Below are 26,483 nucleotides of genomic sequence, written 5' to 3' on the forward strand. Positions count from 1 at the left end.
ATGGGAATTGTAGTGAACTCTATGAAGGGATTTTCTTTAGTAATTCCAAATCTAATCTAGTGCTTATTTTCAGGAAAGATATGCAATAACCTATAATATTTATCCTGAAAATAAACTCTAAATGAAATCAGATTATTCACAAGGTAAAATGGCAAACAATAAAGCTATTCGCCTGAAGTGTTTGACTAACATTTCTCCACATTCTAACAACTTAGTACTAACATACCCAATCAATAAACTTGCATTGCTCATGTAATTTAGTCTAATAAAAAGGTACAATTGAGTGAGGATACTTTAAGAGGTGAAATTAAAAGGATAGTTCACCCAAAAATGAAAATTGTCATTACCTACTCACAAGTTGCTCCAAACCTGTACAAGTTCTGTTGAACGCAAAATAAGATATTTTGAAGAATATTGGTAACCAGACTTTTAATGGACCGCACTGACTTCCATAGTAGAGAAAAATATGTATACTGGAAGTCAATGGCTATAGGCTACTGTCCACTGTCTGGTTACCAACATTCTTCAATAGATCTTGTGTTCAACAGAAGAAATAAATTCATACAGGTTTGGAACATAAGGGTCAGTAAATGACAATTTAAATTTATTAATGCATCATCCCTTTAAGGGGCAATTTACACAGCTTTCTACTAAAAAGGTATGCATTTCAGCTATAACGTTACACGACAACAGTGTTTTGGGGGCATGTGAAGAAAAACTTCTGAAAACAGGTTTCAATGTTAAAGTTTTTGAAAACTGTTATCATCTCCATGTAAACTACGAAAACTTGAATTTGTAAACACTTTGACAGTCTATAGCTGTGTAGTGTTTCTTTACAAAATTAATGCCAACTACCAGCCTGGCATGCATAATAGGCCTACAGCATTAAGGGTACATTTGTTGTGTAAATGGATAAAGCATAACTTATATCCCAACAAGATGGTAATTCAACTTTCAAACAATGAGAATATTGTGCAAAAAACATTAAAATTTTAATTGCAGAACACATTAAAATACGGTCTGTATTTGACAAACCGTAAACTTGTCCATCAAATCTGACTGGAATGTTCCAGGATCAACAATGTTGAACTTGGTGAAAAGGTTTGCTGCAGATGAACAGCTATTGATACACCAATAGATAGCACAAATAGTTAGTAACATATGGAGAATCATCTATAGCCAGTCCACATCTTTATTAGTTTTGCTTTCCATTCAGAGGTCCACACAAAAATAAGAAATAAAAACTTCGAAACTTCCTGTTTTTAGAAAAACAGTGACGTGACAAACAGGAGGGAAATGTGTCAAGAACAAAATAAGTAGAACCTGTGCTTTTGAAGGACACGATAAAAAAATAAATAAGAAAGTGAGGAACAGAGTAGCAATAACAGGTACTTGGAAGTGTACAACATTTAAACATTCATCGGCAGAGGATGTCTTGATTGCAAAATACATAGTGCACAACATTCTGAACTAGGAGACGGTGATCCTAACGTGTAATTCTAACATCTAACACTGCTTGTAGAACAAGCTTTGCACCCGATCTGTGCAGACCATTCACATCATTTGAGGAGACACTACGTATATCTCCAGAAAGGCTCTTCATGCAACAAAGGTGCCTGGTTTCGGTTGTGGTCAGTCTCAAGAAGAAATCGCAACCATCCTAGGACGTTTTCCTGTGCTGTTAGGTTACTACTAAAGGTATAGCCCAATCCAAGCTGAGAGGTTTGGTTCTGGTGGCATGGGACTCCAATCTGGACAGAAGAATCCCAATTAGCACTGAAACCATCTGTACTTTACAAGAAATTATACTGACCCTTCAAACAATAAATGCGTTGACTTACATTTGCAAAGAGGTTCAGTGTATTAGACCTAAGACATTTACACAAAACTGGATAGTGCGTTTCACTTCAAATACAGCGTTTCACTTCAAATACAGCCATTTAATATTAAGGTCTGACCTGAGAAGCATTAGAAGACAGCCAAGGATCATCGGTTGAGAACTCAGAAGGTTGGGAAATAATAGAGTCTGTTGCCATTTCCCACTGTGTGCTCTCCTTTTCGCTGGCATCACACAACTCTGTATTCATCTTCTCAAGCAAGCTCTGCCTAAGAGTTAAATCAAATTAATAGAATCTGATCAATAAATAAAATAAATAAGTCTTTAGAGACTTACAATTGATCAACAGGGTCTTGTCCTTCCATGTTTTTCTGGGAGGCAGATGGTGGGTCCCATGTATGAAGCGCTCGCCGCCACAGCCGGACTTGCATATCCCAAGATCTGCGACTATATTTGCGGTATTTGTTTGGAGTGGAAGGGTGGATCCCAGGGACACGCAGACGCCTGGACATTGAGGAGATATAATACCCAGAAAGCTTACAGTATCACTACAATCAGGAGAACATCCAACAAGAAAAATGGATGTGAACGATTGTTTGCAACTTAACTTTCACCAACTCTCACTTTGGAACCTGCTGCTCATAGTTCTGGTAGCCACAGGTATTCTTTCCATACTGAATCTGTTTTTGTCTGCGCTTTAAAACTGCCTCATTTGTCTCAAAATGTGACGGGTCAGCATTGTGGGGGCACCACTGTACCCCTGATTGTGACCTATAAAAATGAGTTTGTCATTTAACCGGTTGGAACAAGGCTGCCAAATAAATAGATACTTATTTTTATTATTTACTTATACACCAAGAGACATTTCCCAGACCTCTTGATCCCATCTATGTCTTCGGTTCCAACAGCAACACTAGCTGTAGACATCTTCAGGATGCACCGCTCAAGGATGGAGGACCTGAATAGGGAAGAAATGCCATGATTTAAAATGGTTGTACGAGACATTTAGAAGTTAAGACAAAGCTTCCACCCTAAAACATCCTCTACTAAACCAAAAAGTAACGTAATAACAGACCTGCGAGGCTTCTGAACAGCATTAGTCTTATCTCCATTATGTGAAGTTGACTGTGGGGTTTTAGTGCAGCTGGGTGGGTGGGAGGAAGGAGAATCCACAGTTCACAAGACACCATTATCAAGTTTGCAATTTGTAGCAAAAATATAAGAAAAAAATGACCATGTCATTCCTCAATCTACAGAGATTTTTACCTGACAAGACTATCATACACTGTACTGCAGCCTGGTAGAAGCCAAGGTTCTGGGCTACATGGAAGAGAGTGTGTTTTAGTCTTGAAGTCTTGGGCAACGTCTGTTGGCCACAAGTGAAGGGGCAGACCTCTAAAATACAAAACAAAAGGCACAACGTCCCTACACGCTACAGTAACACATCATTATATTTAAAAACGAACAAGCAGAAAACATACAACCGCGACTCAAAGGGGCTTTGAAGAAGGCTTTCTATGCGTGTTGTCATGATTTTGGCTATAGCCACACAACACGTTGCGTTTCACAAAGCTTTTTATCAGCGACAGGTGTATCGGGGGCGGGGCTGTACAAATGAGAGAGGTAAGGCCAGTAATTATTGAAAGAATAATCACAATAAATTATTCATGATAATAATTGTACTTGTCAGTTTCTCTATTTAGACGCATATTAAGCTATATTAAGTTCTTAAACCTTAAATTCTTAGTAACAACAACAACAACAACGAGCTATTGACAATGTTCAGCTCTTTGCAAAACAAAACAAAATATTCAGTTCATTTAACTTCTACACTTTTTGTTGCGACATGAATATAGGGTAAGTTGTCAGAATTGAACCAGTCTATTTTAGGCTTTTCGGCTAAATTTAAACAGTAAAACAACTATGAAACACAAAACAATTCGTGAAAACATTTTAAACGCAACACAACATAAAACGTGTTTAGAAAATTTTTTTTAAAAAAAATCAGGGTCAGTGTCAGTGACGACAATTTGATCACTTTTGAAATAGATGAGCAACCATAGACAGCAAAAAGTAACAACAGTATTAGTTTACGACAGCCACGTACTCTTTACGACATCACGATAGCAAAATGGCGTCTGGCAGTGGGGTAAGAAATTTGCTAACACTTGTTTTGATTTCTTTCTTTGTTTAGTATTGCAATCTATCCGCTTAAAATTGCAATCTATCCGCGTTATTTTGACATAATTTATGCGCGAATTCAGTTCTAAAATTAATATCTTTAGAAGTGTAGAACGTTTTATAGCGTAGTAGTTGTTGGACGATCAAAACTAACATATCCGTCACGCCAGATGCTTTTGTTTGGTCATATAATACAAGAGCGAAAACAGAGATGTATTTTAATTCTAACATCTCTAGTGTTATTGGCCGACAGTCTTGTTAAACTATTGAAATGATCGTATGGTTTTTTTGTCTCCAATTAATATTCGATCATATTCACAGGCTGTTATATGCAGGTGAATGAATACAGCTGATGTGTTTAACTTATTTATTGTTTATAATATTTTCTGATTGTTTTTGTAGTCTAAGAATGATTTTCGACGCAAATGGGACAAAGATGAATATGAACAGCTGGCCCAGAGACGAATCACGGAAGAGAGAGAGAAAAAAGATGGTATGCAAATACAACGTTGTAATCTTTCAATATTTATTCAGTAAATTCAGGTTAATTGGGACGTTCTTTCCAAGTCATCTCAATGGCAAAAAGTGTCCCAAAAAACCCTGAATTCACCCTACATCAAGTGTGTGTGTGTTTTTTTTCAAGAGCATCAAGTACAGGGTCAAATAAACCCAGATACTGAAATATTCACTTTATGATTTTACCTAAATATTTAATCCAATGAAATAGTTTATGGCAGTATTTCCTATGTCATCCATTTTTTCATTGTCCAGGCAAGCCTGTGCCCCCCGTCAAACGGGAGCTTCTCCGCCACAGAGATTATAAAGTGGATCTGGAGTCGAAACTGGGGAAGACTATCGTCATCACTAAGACCACACCACAGGCTGAGATGGGAGGGTGTGTATCTGCTGTACAATTGACTGTAGAATGACGACGTCAAATATGAGTTCATGATAGAGTGATCACTGGCTATGTTTCCATCCAATGTTGTGAATTTAACTTGTGCACAAAATAGGAATATAGCCTTTATTTGCGCATAAAGCACAGTTTCGATTTATGTTTTAAAAAAGGATGAAATCGGCACTTCGTGGAAAATCGGTGCAAATTATCTGTAATAAAAATAGAAGTCGCTGCAGTCGGCGAAGCCAATGTGGCACTTTTATTTTGTATGGCATAAATTACCTGCGCAGATGAAATGCAATAAATGCTGTCATTTGGTCTTGCATTCGGATGCCTGGTGTTTGGGAATGCAATCATGCGAGACACGCCTGGGAGGTGATTATTCCCGACCGTTTTGATGCTCAGGCATTTCAGAATAATCAAACCAACATTTGAGACACTATGCAATGAAATCGTTCCGCTTTTTAGTCCAGTTATCCAATCACATCCTCTGTTGAGGTTAAAGTCACGTGAATTCTTTTTCACATCACAAGGGATTTATTTGTTAAATTTGTTTCCGTCTGAGTTACTGAGTAAATGAGAGTTACGGTCATGTACGATAAATACGATAAAAAAATGTTTGCACATTTTTCAAACGTATGCACATCTTGGTGTTTCCATGCAGCTCTTTTATGCAATGCAATGTTTTGCGTTTTTTTTGTAGGGTGGTTGATGGAAACATAGCTAGTGCTTAGAGATGCACCGATACTAAATTTCTCCGCCCGTACTGACAGCCGAGTGTTCTGAATGATATCGGCTGACGCCGATACCGAAATCGCTCCCAGATAATAATGAAAACTATACAGGGAACCCTCTCATTTAGTACACTATAACATTAGAGGTTAAAATTAACATCAGGGCTATTATATTCAACTGCTATTTATTTCCAGATATAATATTTACACTCAAATAAAAGCTGAAAAGTTTGTATACTACTCAGTTGCACATAAGGTAGTTTTCATAAACACTTCTTCATGGCAAATTTATTCAAACATGCATATATAATTAACAGTAAATAAGCTCTTCTCTAGTGTTTTTATAGCTGACGAACAAACTGTGAACACTGGATAACCTTCCTGAGCTAAATGCATCATTAAGTGATTTTGTTCACAAGCTGTTTTATTGACGTCTTTCAGCGGTTGAAACGCAGATTGGGTGATTAATTGAGTCATGATACAGATTTCGGTAAGTTGTACTGTACCTTTCAACATACCTTCCGATATTCATGCATGTTTTTCTGGATATAATTTGTATTAAACTGGAAGAAAAGTCTCACGCTCCACCTTTCGTGATAAAATTTACAGAATTTGAAATCGGAGACTTTGTTTCTTATCAGAAGTAACAGAGCACAAAGCTCTTTGTGATTATTGGATGGGAGGAGCGACAAATAATGTTTGCTGAAGTGGGAAAAAATCTGGCAACCCTGGCTTGAACTATGGGTGATTCATAAGGTCAAATAAAGCCCGCATTAACGTCGCTGTTTTTTAACCGTTAAAGCGCTGTTTTCTCGTTAACTTTTTTTCCACACACAGTTTGAGTTGCAGTCTGACCCGTTTTTCCGCACCCTTTTGATTGACAGAATATAATCGGCCCTGACCATCGGCTGTTTTTAGTGAAAATAATAGCTTTAATCGGCCAATGCCGATACATCGTTGCATCTCTAGTGCTGTGTTGAAACGGGTTGCCCAGAGAGTTTTTTCATTGGCTGCCTGTATTTCAGCTCATTGTGCTATTTCTGTTACTGTAATAGAGTGCATTAGTGCCAGTCAACTTTTACAGCAGCGCTGGTCCTGGAAGTATTTTTTCCATTCATTTCTTCCATAGGGATTTCAAAAAACTCTTTGTTAAAGAGTTATAAGCCATAAACCAAGCCAACCAGCTACGAGGTGAATCATAACATTACAAACTTTCATTTGAAGCAGAAAGGTTTTAAAAAACGGACAAAAATACAAAGGTACAAGACTGTGTACTTGATGGCTTTAGTGAGGAAAAGAACTACAATCCCATGAAGCATTGCAAACTGAATGATCAAATTAAAAATGGAGAAATGTAAAATTACGCATTTGAAAATGTTGACCGACTCGATTACGTAATTACCTTTATTGTGCTTTATGGGAGTAGGTGGAGCTAAAGAGATCTTTTGGCACGTTTGGCTTGTTTCGACTCTCTGATTGGTCAAATTTTCTGTACAGCATTGTGGGTAATGTAGTCTTTCACCACGAATTCCGCTATTAAACAATTATTTTAAAACGAAGTTGAAATAATGGCGCTGACACCTTCAACAGAAGAAAATACTATCGATTAACAACCTCATAGCTCACAGTAGGGCTGTCTTTAGAGGTATGCAAGTTATCATTAAATATATATTTCCCTATGGAGAAAATGAATGCAGTTTTTGCTTCTGGAACCGTTCTGTTGCACTTCGTTGTATCTTTGTGGCAATTAATAATATTTGTGTAAATGTGTCTTTTTTTCTCTCTCTCAGGTACTACTGCAATGTCTGTGATTGTGTAGTAAAAGATTCCATAAACTTCTTAGATCATATTAATGGAAAAAAACGTAAGTATTGAGGTCTTTGTTCTTTTCTTGTTTTTGTATCTTCACTGAATGCAATATGTAAATTCCTGTTTATACATTTTTACCTGTACAATATTTAAATTAATATCACACTATCTGTACATACTGTATCTTTGTATACATAAGTTTCTTTTTATTTGTATTATTCTGTACATGCTACTCTTGTAATTCTGTGTCTAGCTGTTGTATTTCTGTTGAAAAGTGAAAGTCTTTGTAAGCAGACTTGGCCAGGAGCATTTTCTAAATCAGTACATTTATGCCCATTTATAGATCAGAGAAACTTGGGGATGTCCATGCGAGTAGAGCGCTCTTCATTGGACCAAGTTAAAAAACGTTTTGAAGTGAACAAGAAAAAAATGGAGGAAAAGCAGAAGGAGTATGATTTTGAGGAACGAATGAAGGAGTTGCGAGAGGAGGTCAGTGTTTTGAAACGGAGGTTCATTTACACATTTACACAGGTCTTGAAAACCAGTGCATCTTAACTCACGATCATAAAATGGCAAAAAAATAATAATTTTGGTCAATTTTTAACGGTTAAATTAAATTTTCGTAATCAAAAAGTATGTCTAATTAATTGAAATCATGAAACTTATACAATTTAACAACAATTTATTAAAAGTTGAACAAAAAATACGTGTTTAGGGCCCTATAAAATACGTTTTAGTTTTTATTTTATTTTATTTTTATTGTTTTATATTTAACATTCTGTTTTCTGGATTCCAGTTAAATGGTTTAATTAAACTGTACTAAACAAAAAGCATGTCTAATTATTGGAATTCATAAAAATAAAAATTTATTCATTCATTATTAATCATATGAAATAAAACTTTTATTTAAAAAAAATTAAAAAAAAAAAGATTTTCCGCATTGTGAAAATCATAGGGCCCTAAGTATATTACTCTATTTTTAATTTGTTGCCTTGTGTTGTTTTTTTATCTTTATTCTGTTGTTAAGGAGGAGAAAGCAAAAGCATACAGAAAAGAGAAGCAAAAGGAAAAGAAAAGAAAGGCAGAAGAAGACCTCAACTTCGAAGATGACGATGAAATGGCTGCTGTGATGGGATTCTCAGGTTTTGGATCCTCGAAAAAAGGCCACTGATCACTCATTTGTAATTTTCACCAAGGCCTTCTCGTAATGGGTTTCCCTGAACTGTATGAACATTTTCAAGAACTTCATTATTCCTTCACAGGACCAGACAGCTTTTTCTTATCGCACAGTCTGTGAAATACTCCTGATTCAACATGTGGTAAAAACCTTTAGTAGGTTCACCTGTTTTTGGCCCTTGATCATAGAACATCAGCTAACTCCGTCATTCTAAACTAAACTTATTGTTATAATTAAGTTTTTGTTTTAAGGTCTTTGTGTAAATAGGGCTGCATTATGCATATATGTTTTTATGAGTTGTGTCTCAAGTAACCCTTTTACCCCTTCTGCACAGTGAAATTAAAACATTACCTTTTTTTTTTGGATGACTTGATGCTTCCATTCTTCAATGTGTGTGTGTATTATATTATACATATATATATATATATATATATATATATATATTCTAGGGATGCACAATATATCAGGGTATCGGCTGATATACGTTCATTTTAATGTTATCGTTATCGACCCACTAAGAATATTTGGCCGATAAGTTGAAGCTGATAAGTAATTTATTATATCCTTCAACTGAGACATTTCAGATGTGCACTGTTAGCCATGATGGTTTTGAATTGTTTGAAATATGTTTGGAATCGCTTTAATAAAGAAAAATACAGTTCAGTGCAACATGCACAGCGCAACTCTGACATATAGGCTACATGAAATTATAATGGGAACATTATAATTGTGTGTTTGGGACATTGCTTTTAATGGAGAGACTTTAGTTTTTGTAATCAGGCTCTCAAAAATTACATAAAAATTTGGATTTAGATTTATCGGCCAATATATCCTATTGGCCGATAATGGCTTTCAAACGGTTTTTAAAAATTAATTTAAAAATTAAAAATTTTAAACACTAAAAAATGACATGATCAATAAGTTATGACAACACATGTTTTTACATTGCTTTAACTCATCAAAATAAGTTTGACTTTAGTGGAGTTATAAAAGATTAAAATAATTTTAAGTCATTTTAATTTAGTTTAAGTTGAAATGACTTAACATCCAAGTTGATTGTACTTAAAAAAATTTAAGGCAGTAACTTTTTTTACTGTGATATTTGTAAATCTGCCTGTAAAAAAGGAGAAAAGACTATCTTAGTATATTGTTTTTATTTTTTTAGTTACAGAACAATTAGTTTATGATATCAGTTGTAGAATATTAATTTACCTTATGTAAGCAAACACAGTGCATTCAAGTAATACATTCATACATTAAATACATTCAAGAGGAACTGTAAATCCTGTTATTGACAAACAAATTATTATTATTCTGGGACTATTTACCAAAAACTAAAGTGAAGGAAAAGTTTCAACCGCTATTGATTTATATAGTAGATCGCCGCTTGAGGGCGCTATTGGATCTCATGAATTTACTAAATGTAAAAAACACTTCGCAAAATAATCAATAAAATAAATAGGTTAAGTCAAAAGTCAGCATTTGACATTCTAAATGATGTTTCATAGACCCTGTCAATGAAAAATGCCAATTCGCAAGATAAATATTCCAACAAAGACCAAAATTTTGATTGATAAAGGGAAGCAGCTCAGCTGTTTATACAGTTCTGTGGCCTTCGATCAGACACACATGGTGACGTGTAGCCGCAGGGTTCAGGCCTTCATTTGCCTATAAATGCCACATTGCCATTGTGCACAGCTAAAGAGGAAATATAGCATGTCAGTTTTATCAAAAATGAGGAAAGTGACAGGTTTGTGATCTCAAAGACAAACTTGAGACGAAAGACTGTGAGTTAAAAAACGCTCTATAGCATCAGTCGTAAGATACTCAAATAATAAAATATAAAATCAGCATTAATGGCTGAAGGAAAGAGTGTAAAGAACCATTGCAAACGATAGTTTCCACTCAAATAAATTCAGGTTGTTACAGTGTGGGAGCTCCTTTTAACATTATTGACGTATAAACAACAGAATGACATTACCTGAAATCAAGACCGCTAACTGACTTGGCCTCCAAACTTATTTTAATACACCCACTTTACCTCCTTCTTCTGCGTAAGCAGCCAGGAAATGGAAATAACTGTGTGACAAAGCAGGGGTATTGCATGACATCAAATAAATGTAATATAACTATATCTAAAAAAAAACATCCGTTTACAGGTTTGTGAATCAAATACATAATACAGCTTCATCAAAGTGAATATTCAGAGATGGAAGAGATATTTACCGAGATATTTCCATGAACTAACCCCTATAGACCCAAGAACAGGAGCAACTGAATGCTTGCAACTCACAGTTTCCAGCTGTGGGTGTTGAATGCAGTTCAGGGACCGAACCAGGCGCTCATGTTGCAGGTCACAGTCAACACAATCATTCACAAAATGCTTTGTTTTTGCAAATGAGGTATTTCGTAATTTCCCACAAAACAATTTGGGTGCATGTTTTGATTGATATATATATATATATATATATATATATATATATATATATATATATATATATATATATATATATATATATATATATATATATATATATATATCAAAACATGCACCCATGCACCCAAATTACGAAATACCTCATTTGCAAAAATACACAAGCAAAAAGTTATACACACACACACACACACACACACACACACACACACACACACACACACACACACACACACACACACACACACACACACACACACACACACACACACACACACACATATATATGGTTAAATTAAAATGATAAACAATAGCTGGTATTATTAATCAAAATGCTAAATCTAAATGTGAATTTTAAATCTGCATTTAAATAATAAAAAATGTGGCTGCATGGGAAGCATCATTAATGGCAAATTTAGCTCTGAACCAAAAGATGTGACTATATGACTAATAAAATAACATGATAATATAGGATAATAAAATCACGGTGTTTATTACAGCATATCATTATTTTCTATTGTAAACTTGGCTGTCCATGTGTGTTATCATTTCTTCTTGCAATGTAAGCAGACATGCACTGTAAAATTTTCAACGTTGTTTTATAAGTTCTACAAGATTCAACTCATTTTTAAGTCAGTTTAATGTGATTTAAGTTGAAATGACTTAAACTTCCAAGTTGATTGTACTTAAATTTAAGGCACAAACCATTTTTACAGTGTGATGGCAAGTGTGTTGCACAAATGGTTTTTGCTTGTGTTTCTTAGAAGTGTGATTGGCAAAGGTTAATCGTAAGTGTGTAATCCCCAAGAAATTACTTTTCTAAAACTCTCCAATTCCACATTATTTGATTCTGAATTTTGATAAATGACTTGAGAGTTTAAGTAGTTTATCAAAATTCAGAATCAAATGACGTGGAACTGGCCAGTTTTAGAAAATGAAGGCAAATAAATATCATTGTTTTTTAAACAATGTTAGTGTGCAAAATGTCCAAATGCTTATAGTCTAGGCTACATGACTCTGAGGGGGCGAGGATGAATTATAATATATCAAGAAATATCTTGTGTTTTTCTTTCATGAAGGGGCTGTACTTCCCCTATTTGTCACAACAATCACTAACAGGAAGTCGATAGGGAAGTGGATGTCATTCTTTCTTTTCATACAGTGTTCAGGCGAATCCGGGGTGTTGGTTTTTTTTAGCATTTATGAAAATGTTGGTAGAATTTTGAGTAATTCTTCCACCTTTACTCTTAAAACTGAGTGAATCAGTCACTGTCTATTTTTTGGTGTCTTTTCTTCTTTGATTTATTTTTCTTGATTTGACACCGGTCTCCTCGTGTTCTGGGTGGACATAGCGTCAGACAAAGTGTGAACCCTCTGTGAGACTGGGAACATTTTTTCAATGCTTGAAGATATCAGGGATTTGATATTCATAAGCAAGTGTAGTAAATTTGGAACAATGAGTTTCGATGGTATTCCATCCAAATCGGAGGTTCTGGGCTGGGATTCACAACGGCTAGCAGACTTTCTGAAGAGAGTAAGTTGCTTTCTATTTTCATCTTTCAATGTCAAAACAAGTGAATTGGAAAGGAAAAAAGAAACTGTCGTAATTATTATAAGAATGTTTATTTTATAGACCTTCAGCACACTTATGAATTTAATACCAATTTTTTTTTTAAACTGATAAATGAGAGACATTTGTTACTGCACAAATGAACCTAAAAATAGCATGAATGTACTTTGATAGACCAATATTTGATGCTAAATTATATTTAATATTGCAATATGTTGTTTATATATAGGAGATATGTGTATATGTGTGCGACCCATATTCAGCTGATATAATTTATTTTTATTATCTTTAGCGAAATCTAACTGGATGTGATAAGGTCATAACAAGATATAACATCAGTGGGCAAAGGTTTCTGGTAAGTACCATTTATATTTCGGCCCACTGGTTTTGCTGGGTCACAGCCATAATTTTGCATTTAGAAAGCAGAAATTACCATTTTCAGCCTACATGTTTTTGTTTTTTTTTGTAAAATGTAAAATTGTATAAATAGTTATATTCTTTGTGGAGCACAGACCAAAAGTACCATTTAAAAATCAGATGTTTGTGGTCTGACTCAGTGTAGCATCATTGTTTCCCTTGATCCAACAAGTCTGGAAGTGCTGTTATTAGAGTCTAAAACTAGCCAAGAAATGTTAGAACTTCTGAATAAATGACAGTGTTATAAATTTGGGTGTATACAATATACAAACACACACACCCACACATATATACTGTATATACACTGTAAAAAAAATGTTGTTTAATGGTTTAACTTAAAGTAACCTGTTCGCCTTAAAATTTTGAGTTCATTGAGTTAATACAATAAAGGAGATTGGTTTGATCAACAGAAACTCATTATGTTATCGGAACCACATGAATTATCTAAGTTGATTTGACCAAAGAAAAAATGTTTAAATAACAAAAAATATATATTTTTTACATTTTGTGTGTGTGTGTGTGTGTGTGTGTGTGTGTGTGTGTGTGTGTGTGTGTGTGTGTGTGTGTGTGTGTGTGTGTGTGTGTGTGTGTGTGTGTGTGTGTGTGTGTGTGTGTGTGTGTGTGTGTGTAAAAACAATATTTTCATGATTTATCAAAATTTTTATTTTATTTCATTTTACACACACACACACACACACACACACACACACACACACACACACACACACACACACACACACACACACACACACACACACACACTTACACTTACACTTACAGTTTGATCAAAGAATTTAAAATCAAGCTGTATTTTATTTTAGAGTATGACTGAAAATGACCTTCAAAGGTTCCCTAAGCTTCATGCGCCGTAAGTACAGACTGCATTTTTTTTCTGCTTATTTTGTGTATTTGTCATTCTTTTTTCTTATTCTGGGTAAATCACACAGTATTCAGCCACAGTATTCAAAGACAATTTTTTTTTTTTTTTTTTTTTTAAATCAGCTGTAGCACATCATGTATTGAACAGAGCAAGAGTGTACAAACAGGTAGAAACATGCAAGAACACCATCGGTGACATAGTGACATTAAAAAGGAAATACTGCACAGGAAAGATAAACCAGAGAAGCAGATGCGGCAGGAACCATTGCGTTGATGCAGAAACTCTTATGCAGATCACGTTTGGTGCGAAATGGTTGAAAACCCCACCACACCTCAATAACACTTAAATAAGCAAATGTAATTGACTTTTCCCCAAAAGCAAATTTGGCATTAGATATGCCACAGTGACTTAATGGTAATTTGATTGTTGTAAGTTTATTAAACAGTGTCAGGTGCACAGAAAAGAGGACAGAAAATGATGTCTTTGTCACCACATCCTGCCTGAGCTGAACCCTCAGTCAGTTCATAAAGAAATAATCACGTGCTTTTCTGTCTCCTAAAACGCCTAGTAATCAATAACCTGCCAGCATTAGTTACACTTTGAGGATTTGAAACTGGTGTTTCCTAATATTTTTAGGCTTATCTCCAAGATTTGTCAGGAAATCAACAAAGAGAAGAAGAGATTCTTTCCACCGATTCCTGCAATAAGGCCAGTACTCTACTATCATAAATCTTGTGTTATATCTGAGTTATAATATACACTACCATTCAAAGTTTGGGGCTGGTAATATTTTTTAATGTTTTTGAAAGAAGTCTCTCATGCTCATTAAGGATGCAATATTTGATCAAAAACAGTAATGTTGTGAAGTATTATTACAATTCAGAATAACTGTTTTCCATTTTAATGTACTATAAAATGTAATTTATTTTATGATGGCAAAGCTGAATTTTCAGCATCATTACTCCAGTCTTCAGTGTCACATGATCCTTCAGAAATTACTATAATGTGCTGATTTGCTGCTCAAGAAACATTTCTCATTATTATCAATGTTGAAAACAGTTGTGCTGCTTAATAGTTTTGTGAATACCCTGCTGCAATATTTATTTTATGAATAGAAAGTTCAAAGAACAGCATTTTTTAAAAATAGAAATAATTTTGCAACATTATAAATTTATTTATTGTTTAGATCAACTTAATGCATCCTTACTGAATACAAGTATTAACTTCATGATTTATTTGCCCGTGTAAGTAAATATTTCAAACCCGTATAACTTTCTTTCTTCTGCGGAACATAAAAGAAGAATGTTTTGAAGACTGTTATTTGAGAAACTCTGTTTTTGCTCTTACACCATTGACTTTCCTTATATTGACAAAAAAAAAATCACTCAGACATTATTCATAAAAAGACATTCAGGTTTGGAACCACATGAGGGTGAATAAATCAATGGAATGAATTCATCATATAACTACCATATAGTGCATCTACTGTCAGTACGTGACTAACTATCCTTATTGTTTTGTAATACTACCATTATTATACTACATATACTACCATATAGACCTTATGCGCCAGAGAAACGAGGGCGCCGCCATCTTTAGAATATTGTCTTCGAACTTCCATTTTTGCGGTCGCTGTGTATATTTCTATGGCATCGCTGTCCAGGAGTAATTAGCTCGTGAAGTTGATTTACTTATTGTAGAGCTAACGAAAGTTATCATGAGCATTGTAATGTTTATCATAAGCATTATAAAGCATATGTCTTAACAAATGGACCTTGGAATTTTTTTAACGAGCCGTTCATTCATAACTACGCACAGGGCCTGAAATTAACACCTGACCACGCGCCAAATGCGGGTGAATTTTGCAATTGGCGGGTAAAACTGTCAATCTACCTTCCACATTGGCGGGTAGCCAATGAGACTTGAGTGATTCATTAGTTGTTGTTTTTTTGCGTCTGTCCGATAACATCAGCAATTTTCATTCAAGCAGCTGATTTCTGTAAATGCATGTAAAACTAAATGTATATTGCAGCACAGGGTGAAGTCAGTATATACATTAACGACGATTTGAGACAAATAAATGTACATTTAATGTAAAACTATGTAAACGGCGCTCTGTGGCGCGGCAGGATTTTGAACAAGGTCCTGAGCCGTTGCTTGGCGCCGCGAACAGACGCCGAATGGCGCCGCTGGTGTGTGTACACTCATAGAAAATAATGTGTTCGAATTTTAAAGACGTGGTTCTGCGCGTCGCGCCGCGTTGCGCATCCGGTGTGCGACCCCCTTAAGAGTTATTATTACTTATAATGATTTTGTTATTAACTTGACAGCACTTAAATGTCAAAGAACAATGTTTGTGTGATTTCTATTTTTCACCTTTATGAGGCAAAAAAAAAATTGGCTGGTAAAAAGTTACTGTGCCAGGTGGATTTTTAAATCCACCTGCCACAGTTGCTGGTGGTCAAAAAAGTTAACTTCAGGCCCTGACTACGCAAGATCGCTGTGAAAATACAGACCGGAAGTCAAAAGACAACGAGCCCAGCGCTGAAAGGGGGCGTGGCTACATAATGTCTATAGTGCATCTACTGTCAGTACGTGACTAACTATCCTTATTGTTTTGTAAATAGGCCATCACAACCAGTTCCTAGCTTCCCACAACCACCAGGTATGATACAAAGTACAATTATTCAATGCTACAAGTATGCGTTTAAAGCTATTGTCTTGAAGTCAGCTGCTCTTACTACTTTCAGTTGACCAATATGCGGATCAAGCGTGGGACCCTGAAGAGTTTGTAAGTCTCTTATGTGTGTCTAAAACGGTTTCGAAGTGATCAGCATCACATCTGACGGGCAGAACGCATGTATTCTTTCCTCATTAAGGACAGTGAAGACGACTACGAGGATCCTAACGAGGATAATATTTCAGAAGGTGATGCTAGCGGTGGAGACTATGAGTCCCCAGAGGAGGGGTCAGACAGTGATAATGGCTATGAGCCTCCTCCATCGGAGCCAAAAGAAGACACGGCCCAGATCTATCCCGCTAAGCCCATGGAAAACACCGATTATATTGGTACGCAAAAGTGGACACTTTTCCATCCTATTGCTGTCTCAGTCCTTTGGAAAAGTCATGATGGGATTCCTTGATTTATCAGATAATAACCGCACACGTGGAGTGAGCAGAAGCCAACCGCCTGTTCCTCCGGAGCGCCCGGGCCCCGGACCCTCTCTCCCTCATCTGGAGCGGCCAAGTGTGAGTCCTTCATATTTCCAAACAGTATGTGTCCCACTTCGTCTATAATTTTCCCGTTTTGAGTCTACAAACAATACAATCTTTATTCAATATCAGGTTGGACAACATCTGAGAGAGGAGCGGCCCCTAAAAAGACCCCCAGGTAAGAGAGTGTGTTTGTTCTCCGTGACAGCTGATCTGGGTGTGATGCTGTTGAACTGATCCACCTTTCCCCCGTCCCGTGCTCCTGTAGCGCCCGCTGTAGACCGCAGCAAAAAGCCAGGAACTCTGGAGAGAAGCCAGCCTCCTCCTCCTGTAGCAGGTCACTGCCACTCACACATGTATATCTTAATGCTTTTTTAGCAGATAATAAGTCAGTAAAAATGCAATTCAGATTACCTACAGGCTAAAGGAAAGTGTTTGACTGTGTTGTGTCTCACAGGTGGAAGGGGCCCTAGCTCATTGGACAGAGTAAGTTTGATTTCTCCTACGTCCACATAGAAGCTGCCAACATCTGCTTTAATTTCCCACTCTCTTCATATTACCAACTTGCCTTTACCAATCACTAATTAATGAATTAATATATTATATTAGAATTAATATATATTTTAAGACTCAATATCAGTAGCTATATTATATATCTTACATATGTAGCATTATTTATAATTATATAACAATTTATATATGTATACATTATAGTGTGTGAATGTGTGTTGTAGTTTATGAATCAATTAACATATATCATTATTAGGTATTTTAATCAATATATATATATATTTAGCATCCTATATACATGTGTAAATATGTGTGTGTGTGTATATATATATATATATATATATTATATATACAATATAATATACAGGCTACTTATATAAATTGTTAAATGTATAATTATAATTATTATTACAACAAAATAAATATCATCACTCGTTATTGTTAATATTATCATTCTACTAGGCCATATGCTTGATATATAAATTCCCTTTTTTCCCCCTAAAATAGTCTCACCATTTTAAAGTTCCATTTTGACTAAAAACAATGATAATTTATATTTTAATATCTTTCTAATAATTTTTTCAGCAGGCTGTCCAACCACCAAGAGGGTATGACTTCATTTAATTGAATTCTTGTTTAATAGTGCATGTGCAGCTTTAGGATGACAATATTTAAAGTCATAATTTACTATTATTTAAGATCTCTTATTGGTTTGTTTACTTTAGCCTATAGCATGATCACAATGAAATTACTGAATGACTGCAATTACATCTGTGCACATAGAATATGCTATTTCTAGGTCACCGTGATTTTGCCAAGTGAGACATATTTTGTTGATCCTGGAACAACATTCCTGTCCAAAAACTGAAAAACCTAACCTAACCTAAAAAACTAAACCTAACCTGTCAACTTGACCCTCAAATCTACTTGATTGATTGGGATGCTTTTCAAGGATCAAGAAAGATGTTGATCCAGGAACATGTTCTACTTGGTGAAATCACTTTAGTAGCGGTCAATTACTAAATCGCTGTTTTAAGTATGATAGGTTTTTCAGGATGTCGCATGCTTTTTATCCTACAGCATTACTGCTGCTCCTCACAGACTTCCGGCATTTGAGATGCCAGGAGAGCCAATGAGACTTCCCAAACCCTCACTTCCTTCATCATCAGGGGTGCGCAGAAGTGCCTCCTCCATAACGCCAGGCAACTCTCAACACAGGTCAGATTCAAGAATGTAACACTGCACCATTCTATTCACAGAGCTGCCAATGTAACCTGTGTTTCTTTATCCAACAGGAATCTTGACTACAGAAACGAGGTACACACAAAGCACACACATATAGTCCTAATTGTTTGTGCATTTCACATAATATAGCAATTCACTCACTACTGGGTTTTTTCCTCTTCAACAGTTTCACGATGACAGTTAGTATTTTTCTTATTTTGTGTATTTGCATATTTCGTTGACAGAATTTGTAAGAAAGCATACACACACCCAATGTTTGAATACTTTGTGATTTTACAGCTGCCAGGCCCAGCTCCAACACATTTCCAATGCACGCCAGGAATCCATCGCCAAGACCGTCAGGAACCCACGGACAGCCTTTTCAAACAGACAAGTGTGTATTCAAATAAGAAAACCGTCAGTGGGTGGTCAGACTTGATACTAATCAAGAAAATGCTGCCAAATTAATACTGATATTCAAAAACATGAGTTAAAGATGCAGATACTCCACTATATCTGACTATTTCTCTGTCACATTTCACACAGTGTTAGCAGTCGATCACTACCGGCAAAACTGAAGGAGGGTGAGCATGGATTGCAGTAGTTTGATTTATCTTACTATATATTCAATGAAAATAACGAGATGCATCTTTTATTTTGTTGAATGAAAGGAATGAACGATTACCATAGAAGTGCAAGAGCACCACCACCACCACAAACAGACATGGGCAACATGCAGGTACAGTACTTCAATGTGCTTGAGCTACTGACAATGGTTGCCAGATCTGCACAACAAAACCAGCCTCCATTCGTTTCAATTGAGGGCGAATCCCAAACAGCGTTTTTGCACCCTTGAAGGGCACTTCGGGAAGGGGACGCCCTTTGTAGGAGCGTTCCAATCGAAAATGAACAACTGAATCCCTTCGCGAAGGGCCCTTCCACAAGTCTGTTATGCGAAGGTAACATGCGATAGTCACTTCAAGGAAGTAATTGACTCATTTAAGGTCATGTTCTGCCCTTCGGAGTGAGTAGGGCATAGGAATTTAGAGAGTACTATCTCAACAGCCATTTATAAGCACTATCTATTCACGTTTAAGCTAAGCTTTTAAAACGTTACAGTGTACACAAGTCTCCGAGCTCATGGCGCCCCGGACATTAATATTAAATATTTATAAAAGACATCACTCTAATAAAAGTTAGGGTCATGATTTTTATGTAGTATTACAGCACACCGTGGGTGTGTATTAGCACTGTTTGTTGTTTGCTTTTCGTAGCCTATAGAGAGTTTTCACTACACGTCATCAATCCGGAAGTCGGCCATTTTGGAGGCACTGAACGAAAACAATGCCACTGAACGGACTTGCATATTTGGCTGATTATTGCTGCTGAAAAATGGTCGTGTTTTGGTATGTATTAATCGGTCGCACCGGAAAAAAACATTTACAGTTCTATAGACTGCCAAAAGTTAAAGAGAAGAGTGCAAAAAACGGATGAAAGAAGGTGTTTGTGGTTGAGAGAGGCACAGCATTAGTCACACGTGTAAATTAGGCGTTGACTATTGCCAGGGACTATTTATATAGAGACATGCCACTTCCTCAATCCTCAATACAACTATATAGGGAAAACCCGTAACGCCAAAGATGGTGGTTGTATACACATGTCCCGCCCCTCCCCCTGGAAAGCCAATCGTCTGCTTTTAACAGTCAAGCCAAGAAACATTTAAGCCTATCGTCTGGTTCCACTGACGCATGCGCATAGTTGAGGTCGTTTGCGACAGCGGAAAATACGTTACTGTTTGAAAAGGCGGCAGATTTGATATGCAGTGTATGTGTGCGTTGTGTAAATATCAGACATCCCAAGTCTCCCGGAAGCTCAGGGAGTCTCCCGCACATTAATAGCGGCTCCCTGATGCCCGCAAATTAGTTTAAATCTCCCAGAATCTAGAGCGAACGAGCACATACTGTGCTTCAAACCCTGTAGCGCGCGCACGGCAGAGGGAGAGAACCCTTGCGCATGCGTAGTAAAAGTATAACCCGTGGGGAAAAGGCGTTTTAAACCTTATTTTGGGGCAAAGTCATCAAACTTTTTCAGCGATTTTTATCATATTTTACTGCTGTTTTTATACATGCAGATTTTATGTCCGGGTAACTGACCAAATCGTGACGTATTTGCTAACCCTCTATCTTGAACCCAGAAACGGTGACACGTGACGTCAGACTTAACAAGCGCCCATAACTAGCCCAAGTTAGGGACCTCCGGTAAAAAAAAAAAAACTCGACTACAAAAACTACCCGCAGCAACGGAGTAATAGTAGCCCAATTCTGCACTGTTGTGCTGACTGCTGCTGACAAACTATCCGCACCACTACAGGCCGACCAGCAGATGATGCCCTTGTATTGCCTTTGAGGTGCTACTGGAATGACTGGAATCTACTTTCTAGTGCACAGAAAAAAAATGTGATGTAGGATTTACTTTGAAACAATTTTCACTCAGAAATTTTGTCACAAAATGACAAACAAAGGCAAGTAACACTGAATAAAACATGAAATTTTGAAGTGGGAAGACAGAAAAAGTAGGCCTATTTTCTTGTAAAACGTAGGCTACTACAGTAATCTTTATTTACTACTTCAAAAAAAATATTTTTTTACAGTGTATGGTGTATTTTTACTTCTCCAAGATTCTGGTGCCTTTTTTCTTACAGTGTAGGCCTATAGTTAACAGCCTGTTCTATGCTACATTTGACGCATGTTACTATTAGGTGTGTTGTGAAATGTTTGGTTTTAATAAATCATAATTGTCTCAGATAAATTCAGAGAAAACAGACAAACATTTCTGTCAGCCCAAATATCTCATTATTTCTCCATTTATAGGACATGGATCCAGCTTGGTATGTGGGTCAGATCTCCCGAGGTGAGGCAGAGAGCTGTCTGAGAAGAGTTAACAGGGTGAGGCTTTGAGTTCCTTCTCAATGGAGTTGGGGAAAAAATATATAATTCTAAGGTTAACAAAGTTAATTTGTTGAAATGTGTGCCCTGTTAGGATGGGACGTTCCTTGTGCGAGACAGCTCAAATCGATCCTCTAACCAGCCTTACACACTCGTGGTCCTGTACCAGGAAAAAGTTTACAACATTCAGATCCGCAGATTCCAAAATGGATTCATGCTAGGCACTGGGATGAAAGCCTCAGAGGTATTCAAACGATTGTTGTTTTTTATGTCTGTAAGTATAGTCACATGCTCAATGACCAAAGCTTGTAACACTGTTGATTGTCTTTGGCAGACTTTTGAGCGGGTTGGAGGCATTATCAACCAGCACAAACACACGCCACTCCTTCTTATTGATGCTAAGAACCGAGAATCAAGCCAACAGAAGCAGTGTGCTCTGATTTATCCAGCTGGATATTAAACATAGTAGGTTTACATGACTAATATACAGTAACTACTTCTGCTTTTTCATTTCATGATTTGAATTTTTTTTTCAACTCAACTTCAAATCGACACAATTCAAAATCTCTCAGGTGTGTGTAAAAAAGACTCTGGTGGTCTGTAAAACATTGTAAAGTTTTGAAATGCATAGCTGCACATTGCATAGTACTTGATATCTGTTCATATAAGCAAAAAGAGTAGCCTATTTTATCACTATTTTGACTGTTATTGTTATTTCTCAAACAAATCAGTTTTGTCACTTTTTATTTGAAAATTTCCATGAGTTCCTGTTTATTTGTAGTTAAATTCATATGATCATGAAATATGAAATGTATATTGACAAGACAATAAAGATTATAATTCTACATGTGTGAGGAACTGATTAATGATTAATCGCACTGTCAACGAGGATTCATGTTTGTTGCTTATTTCTCTGAAATCATTCTGTTCACCTGCCATTAATAATTTGAAGACTCACTTTACAAAGGTAAAATGTAGGGCACAGTTTCCTCTAAATTATCTCACGTCTATCCAACTGTCTCCGAGTTGACAACACATCAGTGCACAAAAGGGGATTCGGTTACAATTACTTTGGCACGAAACGTCAAAGCAACAGGCTACAATAACAATGCTGTTTGAGGAAGACTGGTGAAATTGTGCCGGATTTATAAGTGCTTGTATTACATAATCGACCAGCCTACACTCAGGGTGGGAATTACAGGGGGGGGTTGGGGGGTACGACCCCATAAAGAAGGCTTGCTCCCCCCTGAAGGACATCAAAACAAGATGTTGGTGGGTGGCTGTGGGTGGGGGCTCAAAGAAAGTAGTCTACCTATAGGTTAATATGACGCTTAAACCTGTATGAAGATACACTGCTAGCTCTGACTTATTTGAAATCGTAATTCGGGTCCTAGCATTAACATTTGCCGTAGCAATTTAAGTAAATAGCCTACTCTATAAAACCTTGCTCATTCAGGGCCTTGCTTTTATTGCATGGACTAAGAAAATAACTATATGACCCCCCTGAATGCCATTGTGTAATTATGTGTGTAGGCCTAATTAACAAATATATAAAATAAACAAATATCAATCTATGCCAATCTACCTTATCGCCAAAATATAATGTGCGTAAAGAGTCTAGTTAGGCTACACTTATTGCCATTTAATGTAAGTTAAGTTAATGGTAGGCTAACGTTAAATATTTTAGACGTGATCTGTTATCACGCTTTCGTCAGCCAGGCTGCATTTATATAAAAACATTTAGGCTAAAGATGGAAATTATCCATTAAATAAGCACATTAAAGGTGAAAGGTAGGCCTACTCACTCAATGAGGAGGGTTTTGATGTAACTTCAACAAAAGGTTTTAGTCATCTGGCCACTATAGCTGGCACAACGGATCAAATGGTAATATAAACCGTAACTTAGACTTTCAAGAAATCGCGCGCGAATCAGACTACGCCGAGACAGTGAAGTCGCTCTGCGCGTGCAGGAATGGGTGGTGCGCGTGCACAAATGGGTGGTGCGCGTGCTCTGTTTAAGAATGTAAATTACGTTTGAGACCCAAATGGGTCAAATTGAATTTGCATTATCTCAAGTGAAAGGGAGGGGGTAAGATGAAATAGGGGATACCTTTAACCACCCAACAGCTTCAAGTGATATAAAATGTAAACATATTAACCAAGCCTATGGCATAATGGTGTCTTTAATATAACAATGTTTATAATGCCACAGAAACCACATTGGTATCAACTTAAAATTTGTCAGCATATTGGACAACATTTGTTTATTAATTGAATTAGCTATTTATTTATTTATTTATTTATTTATTTATTTATTAATCTATCAATTTATTTCCCCTCATTTCACTTTAATAGCTCAGATTAAAACACAATAATCTACTTGTAGCCTATGGTGTGTTAAATATGATTAGTTGTATACTGCAAATTTGAACTGATCCAGAACTGTTCCAATTTATTTAAATTAAACATGTATGTGACATATGAAATGTTTGTGTTGTGCATAATGATATGAAGGTTGGAGTTATGCAATGTAATTTAAAACATGCAACTTAAGATATTTCACTGATATATCTGATATATCACAACCCCCCCCCCCCCCCCCCCCACACACACACACACACACACACACACACATCCCCAGAGGAGCCACCCCCCCCCCCCCCCTAAAAAAAACCAAAAAAAACAAATGAGGGCTGACCGTGACAGCCAATCAGAGCAGAGAGGGTGTTACAAAACTTGTATAAATAGTTCAGGTGAGTCAGGTGTCAGGTTGTGATGCACCTGACCAATCCACCTGTGTTAGACAGAGGCAGCAGAACAGTACATGGTAATTTCTCCCAGAACGACAGAACAAACAGAAGAAAAAAGGGAGGAAAGCATGACGTCATTTGTTCCACAAGCCCTATCATCCCAGTTCCACAGCATGGGGCAGGAGTCCCAAGAGTTCAGCCTGTACGGTGACAACTTCTACAGCACTCAGCCTGTGCCTAGTCCACAGCAAACCCTGCCGTCCGCTTACGACTTCGGAGAATACGCCGGACAGACCTCCAACCCTTACCTGTGGTTCAACGGACCTGGGCTCAATCCGGCTCCCTGTCTCAGCGGAGGACCTCAGCACTACGGGATGCCGAAGTCGTACATGTCTGCAGGTGGAATCGGAGGCTCGGACGGCAGCATCAGCTGGTTCTCCCTGCCGTCCCAGGAAGATCTGATGAAACTCGTGAGGCCTCCATACTCTTACTCAGCACTCATTGCGATGGCAATACACGGAGCCCCAAGCCGGCGTCTCACTCTAAGCCAGATCTACCAGTATGTGGCCGACAACTTCCCCTTCTACAACAAGAGCAAAGCCAGCTGGCAGAACTCAATCCGGCATAATCTCTCGCTCAACGACTGCTTCATGAAAGTGCCCAGAGATGACACCGATCCAGGTTAGAACATGCTCAAACTACTTCTTGTGTTTAGAAATGTTCTTGTGTTCTGCTGTTTGTGTTTAAGTTACATAAAATAACATAAAGTTACTTCTGTTGAACAGGTAAAGGCAACTATTGGACTCTTGACCCAAACTGTGAGAAGATGTTCGATAATGGCAACTTCCGTCGCAAAAGGAAGAGAAAGTCCGACTTGGCCGAAGAGGAGGGAAAAGGCTATTCTGGATCAGACTCTGCTCTATCAGGTCCTAAAGAGTCCAGCGACACCTCCGAGAGAGGAAACTCTCCAGTCTCCGCAGATCTGACACCATGTCTCAAAGGTTTCCTAAGTCAAATGGGTGATGTGGCTTCAGGCTCAAGAGAGGCTCTTCTTCTTTCATCTCCTCTGGCATTGCCTTTGAGTCAAAAATCTCCTCCGAATGGGGCGTATGGCTCGTACTCACCGAGTGCAACCGTGCCGCAGTGGGAAACCCACATTCCTCCCCCTGTCGTATCCAGCATTTCCACTTCGCCTGCTCCATTCACAGACAGCTATAATGACACTTTGCTCAACCAGTACACCAGCCAGCTCTATCCCGTGGTGGGCTCCTCTGACTTGCTGTATCCACGGGAGGGAACAGAGGTGTAGCACCATCATGTATGAACTGTGGCTACAGGCACTTGAAGGAGCGGTCGGCCCGCATCGTGAGCCAAGTTCCCACCGTAGTGCCTGATTCAGCAGGTCCGAGTGGACGCGGAGGAGATGCGCTCTGTCAGACAGTTGTGTGAACGCTCTCACACACTCTTCTCAGACTCACGTGCTGACATCATCTAAAGTATGTTGCAGCTGATAGACAACAGTAATCGCTCCGGGCTACTGCTCCCAGTCCCGTTTTTTGTGTTGTGGTTTTTGCAACAGATTTCAATTCTGTAAAATTGAAGGCTGGAACATGCATAAATGCACTGACTTTTGGGATAAATATGAATTTGTCCATTGTTCAATATTTTGTATTTGTATTGTTTGTTTTATATATTTTGTGCTTGTAATATATACTGTTTTTGCCAAAATAAACATGCATATTCACAATTGCTACCATCTTTATTGCTATTATATTTATAAGTGCTGTTATAACAGTGCTGTTGGTTTCTGTTGTTGAAATAAGGCTGAATAAAATATATGACTTTAAAAAATTAAACTTAAGAAAAATCGACATCTTACTTGGCAAATTACTAAAATTAAATGT

At 37.2% G+C, this 26,483-nt stretch overlaps 4 protein-coding genes across 7 annotated transcripts; 3 read left to right on the plus strand and 1 right to left on the minus strand.

Annotated features, from left to right (window-relative positions):
• Positions 1-1,178: 1,178 nt before the first annotated feature.
• Positions 1,179-3,590, minus strand: slbp2 (stem-loop binding protein 2). 3 transcript variants are annotated; one of them, XM_077233452.1, is made up of 8 exons: positions 3,572-3,590; positions 3,319-3,443; positions 3,104-3,232; positions 2,913-2,981; positions 2,712-2,795; positions 2,174-2,341; positions 1,959-2,106; positions 1,179-1,751 (listed from the first exon to the last, which is right to left on the minus strand). In XM_077233452.1, the coding sequence occupies exons 2-8, from the start codon at positions 3,366-3,368 to the stop codon at positions 1,575-1,577; spliced, it is 825 nt and encodes a 274-aa protein (XP_077089567.1). In that variant the 5' UTR covers positions 3,369-3,443; positions 3,572-3,590; the 3' UTR covers positions 1,179-1,574. The 3 variants fall into 3 exon arrangements, with proteins under 3 accessions (XP_077089567.1, XP_077089565.1, XP_077089566.1); XM_077233450.1 differs by lacking the exon at positions 3,572-3,590 and adding an exon at positions 2,462-2,608; XM_077233451.1 differs by lacking the exon at positions 3,572-3,590 and adding an exon at positions 2,462-2,608 and having other exon boundaries at positions 3,322-3,419.
• A 315-nt stretch (positions 3,591-3,905) lies between these two features.
• On the plus strand, positions 3,906-9,004 carry zmat2 (zinc finger, matrin-type 2). The gene is made up of 6 exons (XM_077233454.1): positions 3,906-3,986; positions 4,421-4,511; positions 4,790-4,913; positions 7,441-7,514; positions 7,803-7,948; positions 8,487-9,004. The coding sequence occupies exons 1-6, from the start codon at positions 3,969-3,971 to the stop codon at positions 8,628-8,630; spliced, it is 597 nt and encodes a 198-aa protein (XP_077089569.1). The 5' UTR covers positions 3,906-3,968; the 3' UTR covers positions 8,631-9,004.
• Positions 9,005-12,169: 3,165 nt separating this feature from the next.
• Positions 12,170-22,674, plus strand: lcp2a (lymphocyte cytosolic protein 2a). Of its 2 annotated transcripts, none has more exons than XM_077233455.1 (21): positions 12,170-12,604; positions 12,933-12,995; positions 13,879-13,925; positions 14,574-14,645; positions 16,565-16,602; positions 16,688-16,728; positions 16,817-17,006; positions 17,089-17,210; positions 17,283-17,328; positions 17,419-17,487; positions 17,608-17,636; positions 18,246-18,268; positions 18,741-18,878; positions 18,956-18,977; positions 19,072-19,084; positions 19,185-19,278; positions 19,431-19,468; positions 19,556-19,623; positions 21,755-21,829; positions 21,924-22,073; positions 22,164-22,674. In XM_077233455.1, the coding sequence occupies exons 1-21, from the start codon at positions 12,470-12,472 to the stop codon at positions 22,287-22,289; spliced, it is 1,599 nt and encodes a 532-aa protein (XP_077089570.1). In that variant the 5' UTR covers positions 12,170-12,469; the 3' UTR covers positions 22,290-22,674. The 2 variants fall into 2 exon arrangements, with proteins under 2 accessions (XP_077089570.1, XP_077089571.1); XM_077233456.1 differs by having other exon boundaries at positions 17,089-17,186.
• A 1,923-nt stretch (positions 22,675-24,597) lies between these two features.
• Positions 24,598-26,326, plus strand: foxi3a (forkhead box I3a). Its single transcript, XM_077232717.1, has 2 exons — positions 24,598-25,260; positions 25,365-26,326. Exons 1-2 carry the CDS (start codon positions 24,654-24,656, stop codon positions 25,886-25,888), a joined length of 1,131 nt encoding a protein of 376 aa, XP_077088832.1. The 5' UTR covers positions 24,598-24,653; the 3' UTR covers positions 25,889-26,326.
• Positions 26,327-26,483: the final 157 nt, after the last annotated feature.

This window comes from Siphateles boraxobius, unplaced genomic scaffold (genome assembly GCF_051911475.1).
Source record: "Siphateles boraxobius isolate OS27281-9 unplaced genomic scaffold, OSU_SipBor_1 18, whole genome shotgun sequence".
Lineage (NCBI taxonomy): Eukaryota > Metazoa > Chordata > Actinopteri > Cypriniformes > Leuciscidae > Siphateles > Siphateles boraxobius.

Bases quoted from the DNA above. Each gene is read 5' to 3' on its own strand.
- slbp2 (XM_077233450.1), bottom strand. From the start codon at position 3,368: ATGACAACACGCATAGAAAGCCTTCTTCAAAGCCCCTTTGAGTCGCGG. The intron at 2,796-2,912 runs GTCTGTTATTAC...TTCCCTATTCAG, and splicing joins GCTGTTCAGAAGCCTCGCAG to GTCCTCCATCCTTGAGCGGT. The intron at 2,609-2,711 runs GTCTGGGAAATG...TCATTTTTATAG, and splicing joins GACATAGATGGGATCAAGAG to GTCACAATCAGGGGTACAGT.
- zmat2 (XM_077233454.1), top strand. The intron at 7,515-7,802 runs GTAAGTATTGAG...GCCCATTTATAG, and splicing joins TCATATTAATGGAAAAAAAC to ATCAGAGAAACTTGGGGATG. The intron at 7,949-8,486 runs GTCAGTGTTTTG...TCTGTTGTTAAG, and splicing joins TGAAGGAGTTGCGAGAGGAG to GAGGAGAAAGCAAAAGCATA.
- lcp2a (XM_077233455.1), top strand. From the start codon at position 12,470: ATGCTTGAAGATATCAGGGATTTGATATTCATAAGCAAGTGTAGTAAA. The intron at 16,729-16,816 runs GTAAGTCTCTTA...TTCCTCATTAAG, and splicing joins CGTGGGACCCTGAAGAGTTT to GACAGTGAAGACGACTACGA. The intron at 17,637-18,245 runs GTAAGTTTGATT...TAATTTTTTCAG, and splicing joins GCCCTAGCTCATTGGACAGA to CAGGCTGTCCAACCACCAAG.
- foxi3a (XM_077232717.1), top strand. From the start codon at position 24,654: ATGGTAATTTCTCCCAGAACGACAGAACAAACAGAAGAAAAAAGGGAG. The intron at 25,261-25,364 runs GTTAGAACATGC...TCTGTTGAACAG, and splicing joins CAGAGATGACACCGATCCAG to GTAAAGGCAACTATTGGACT.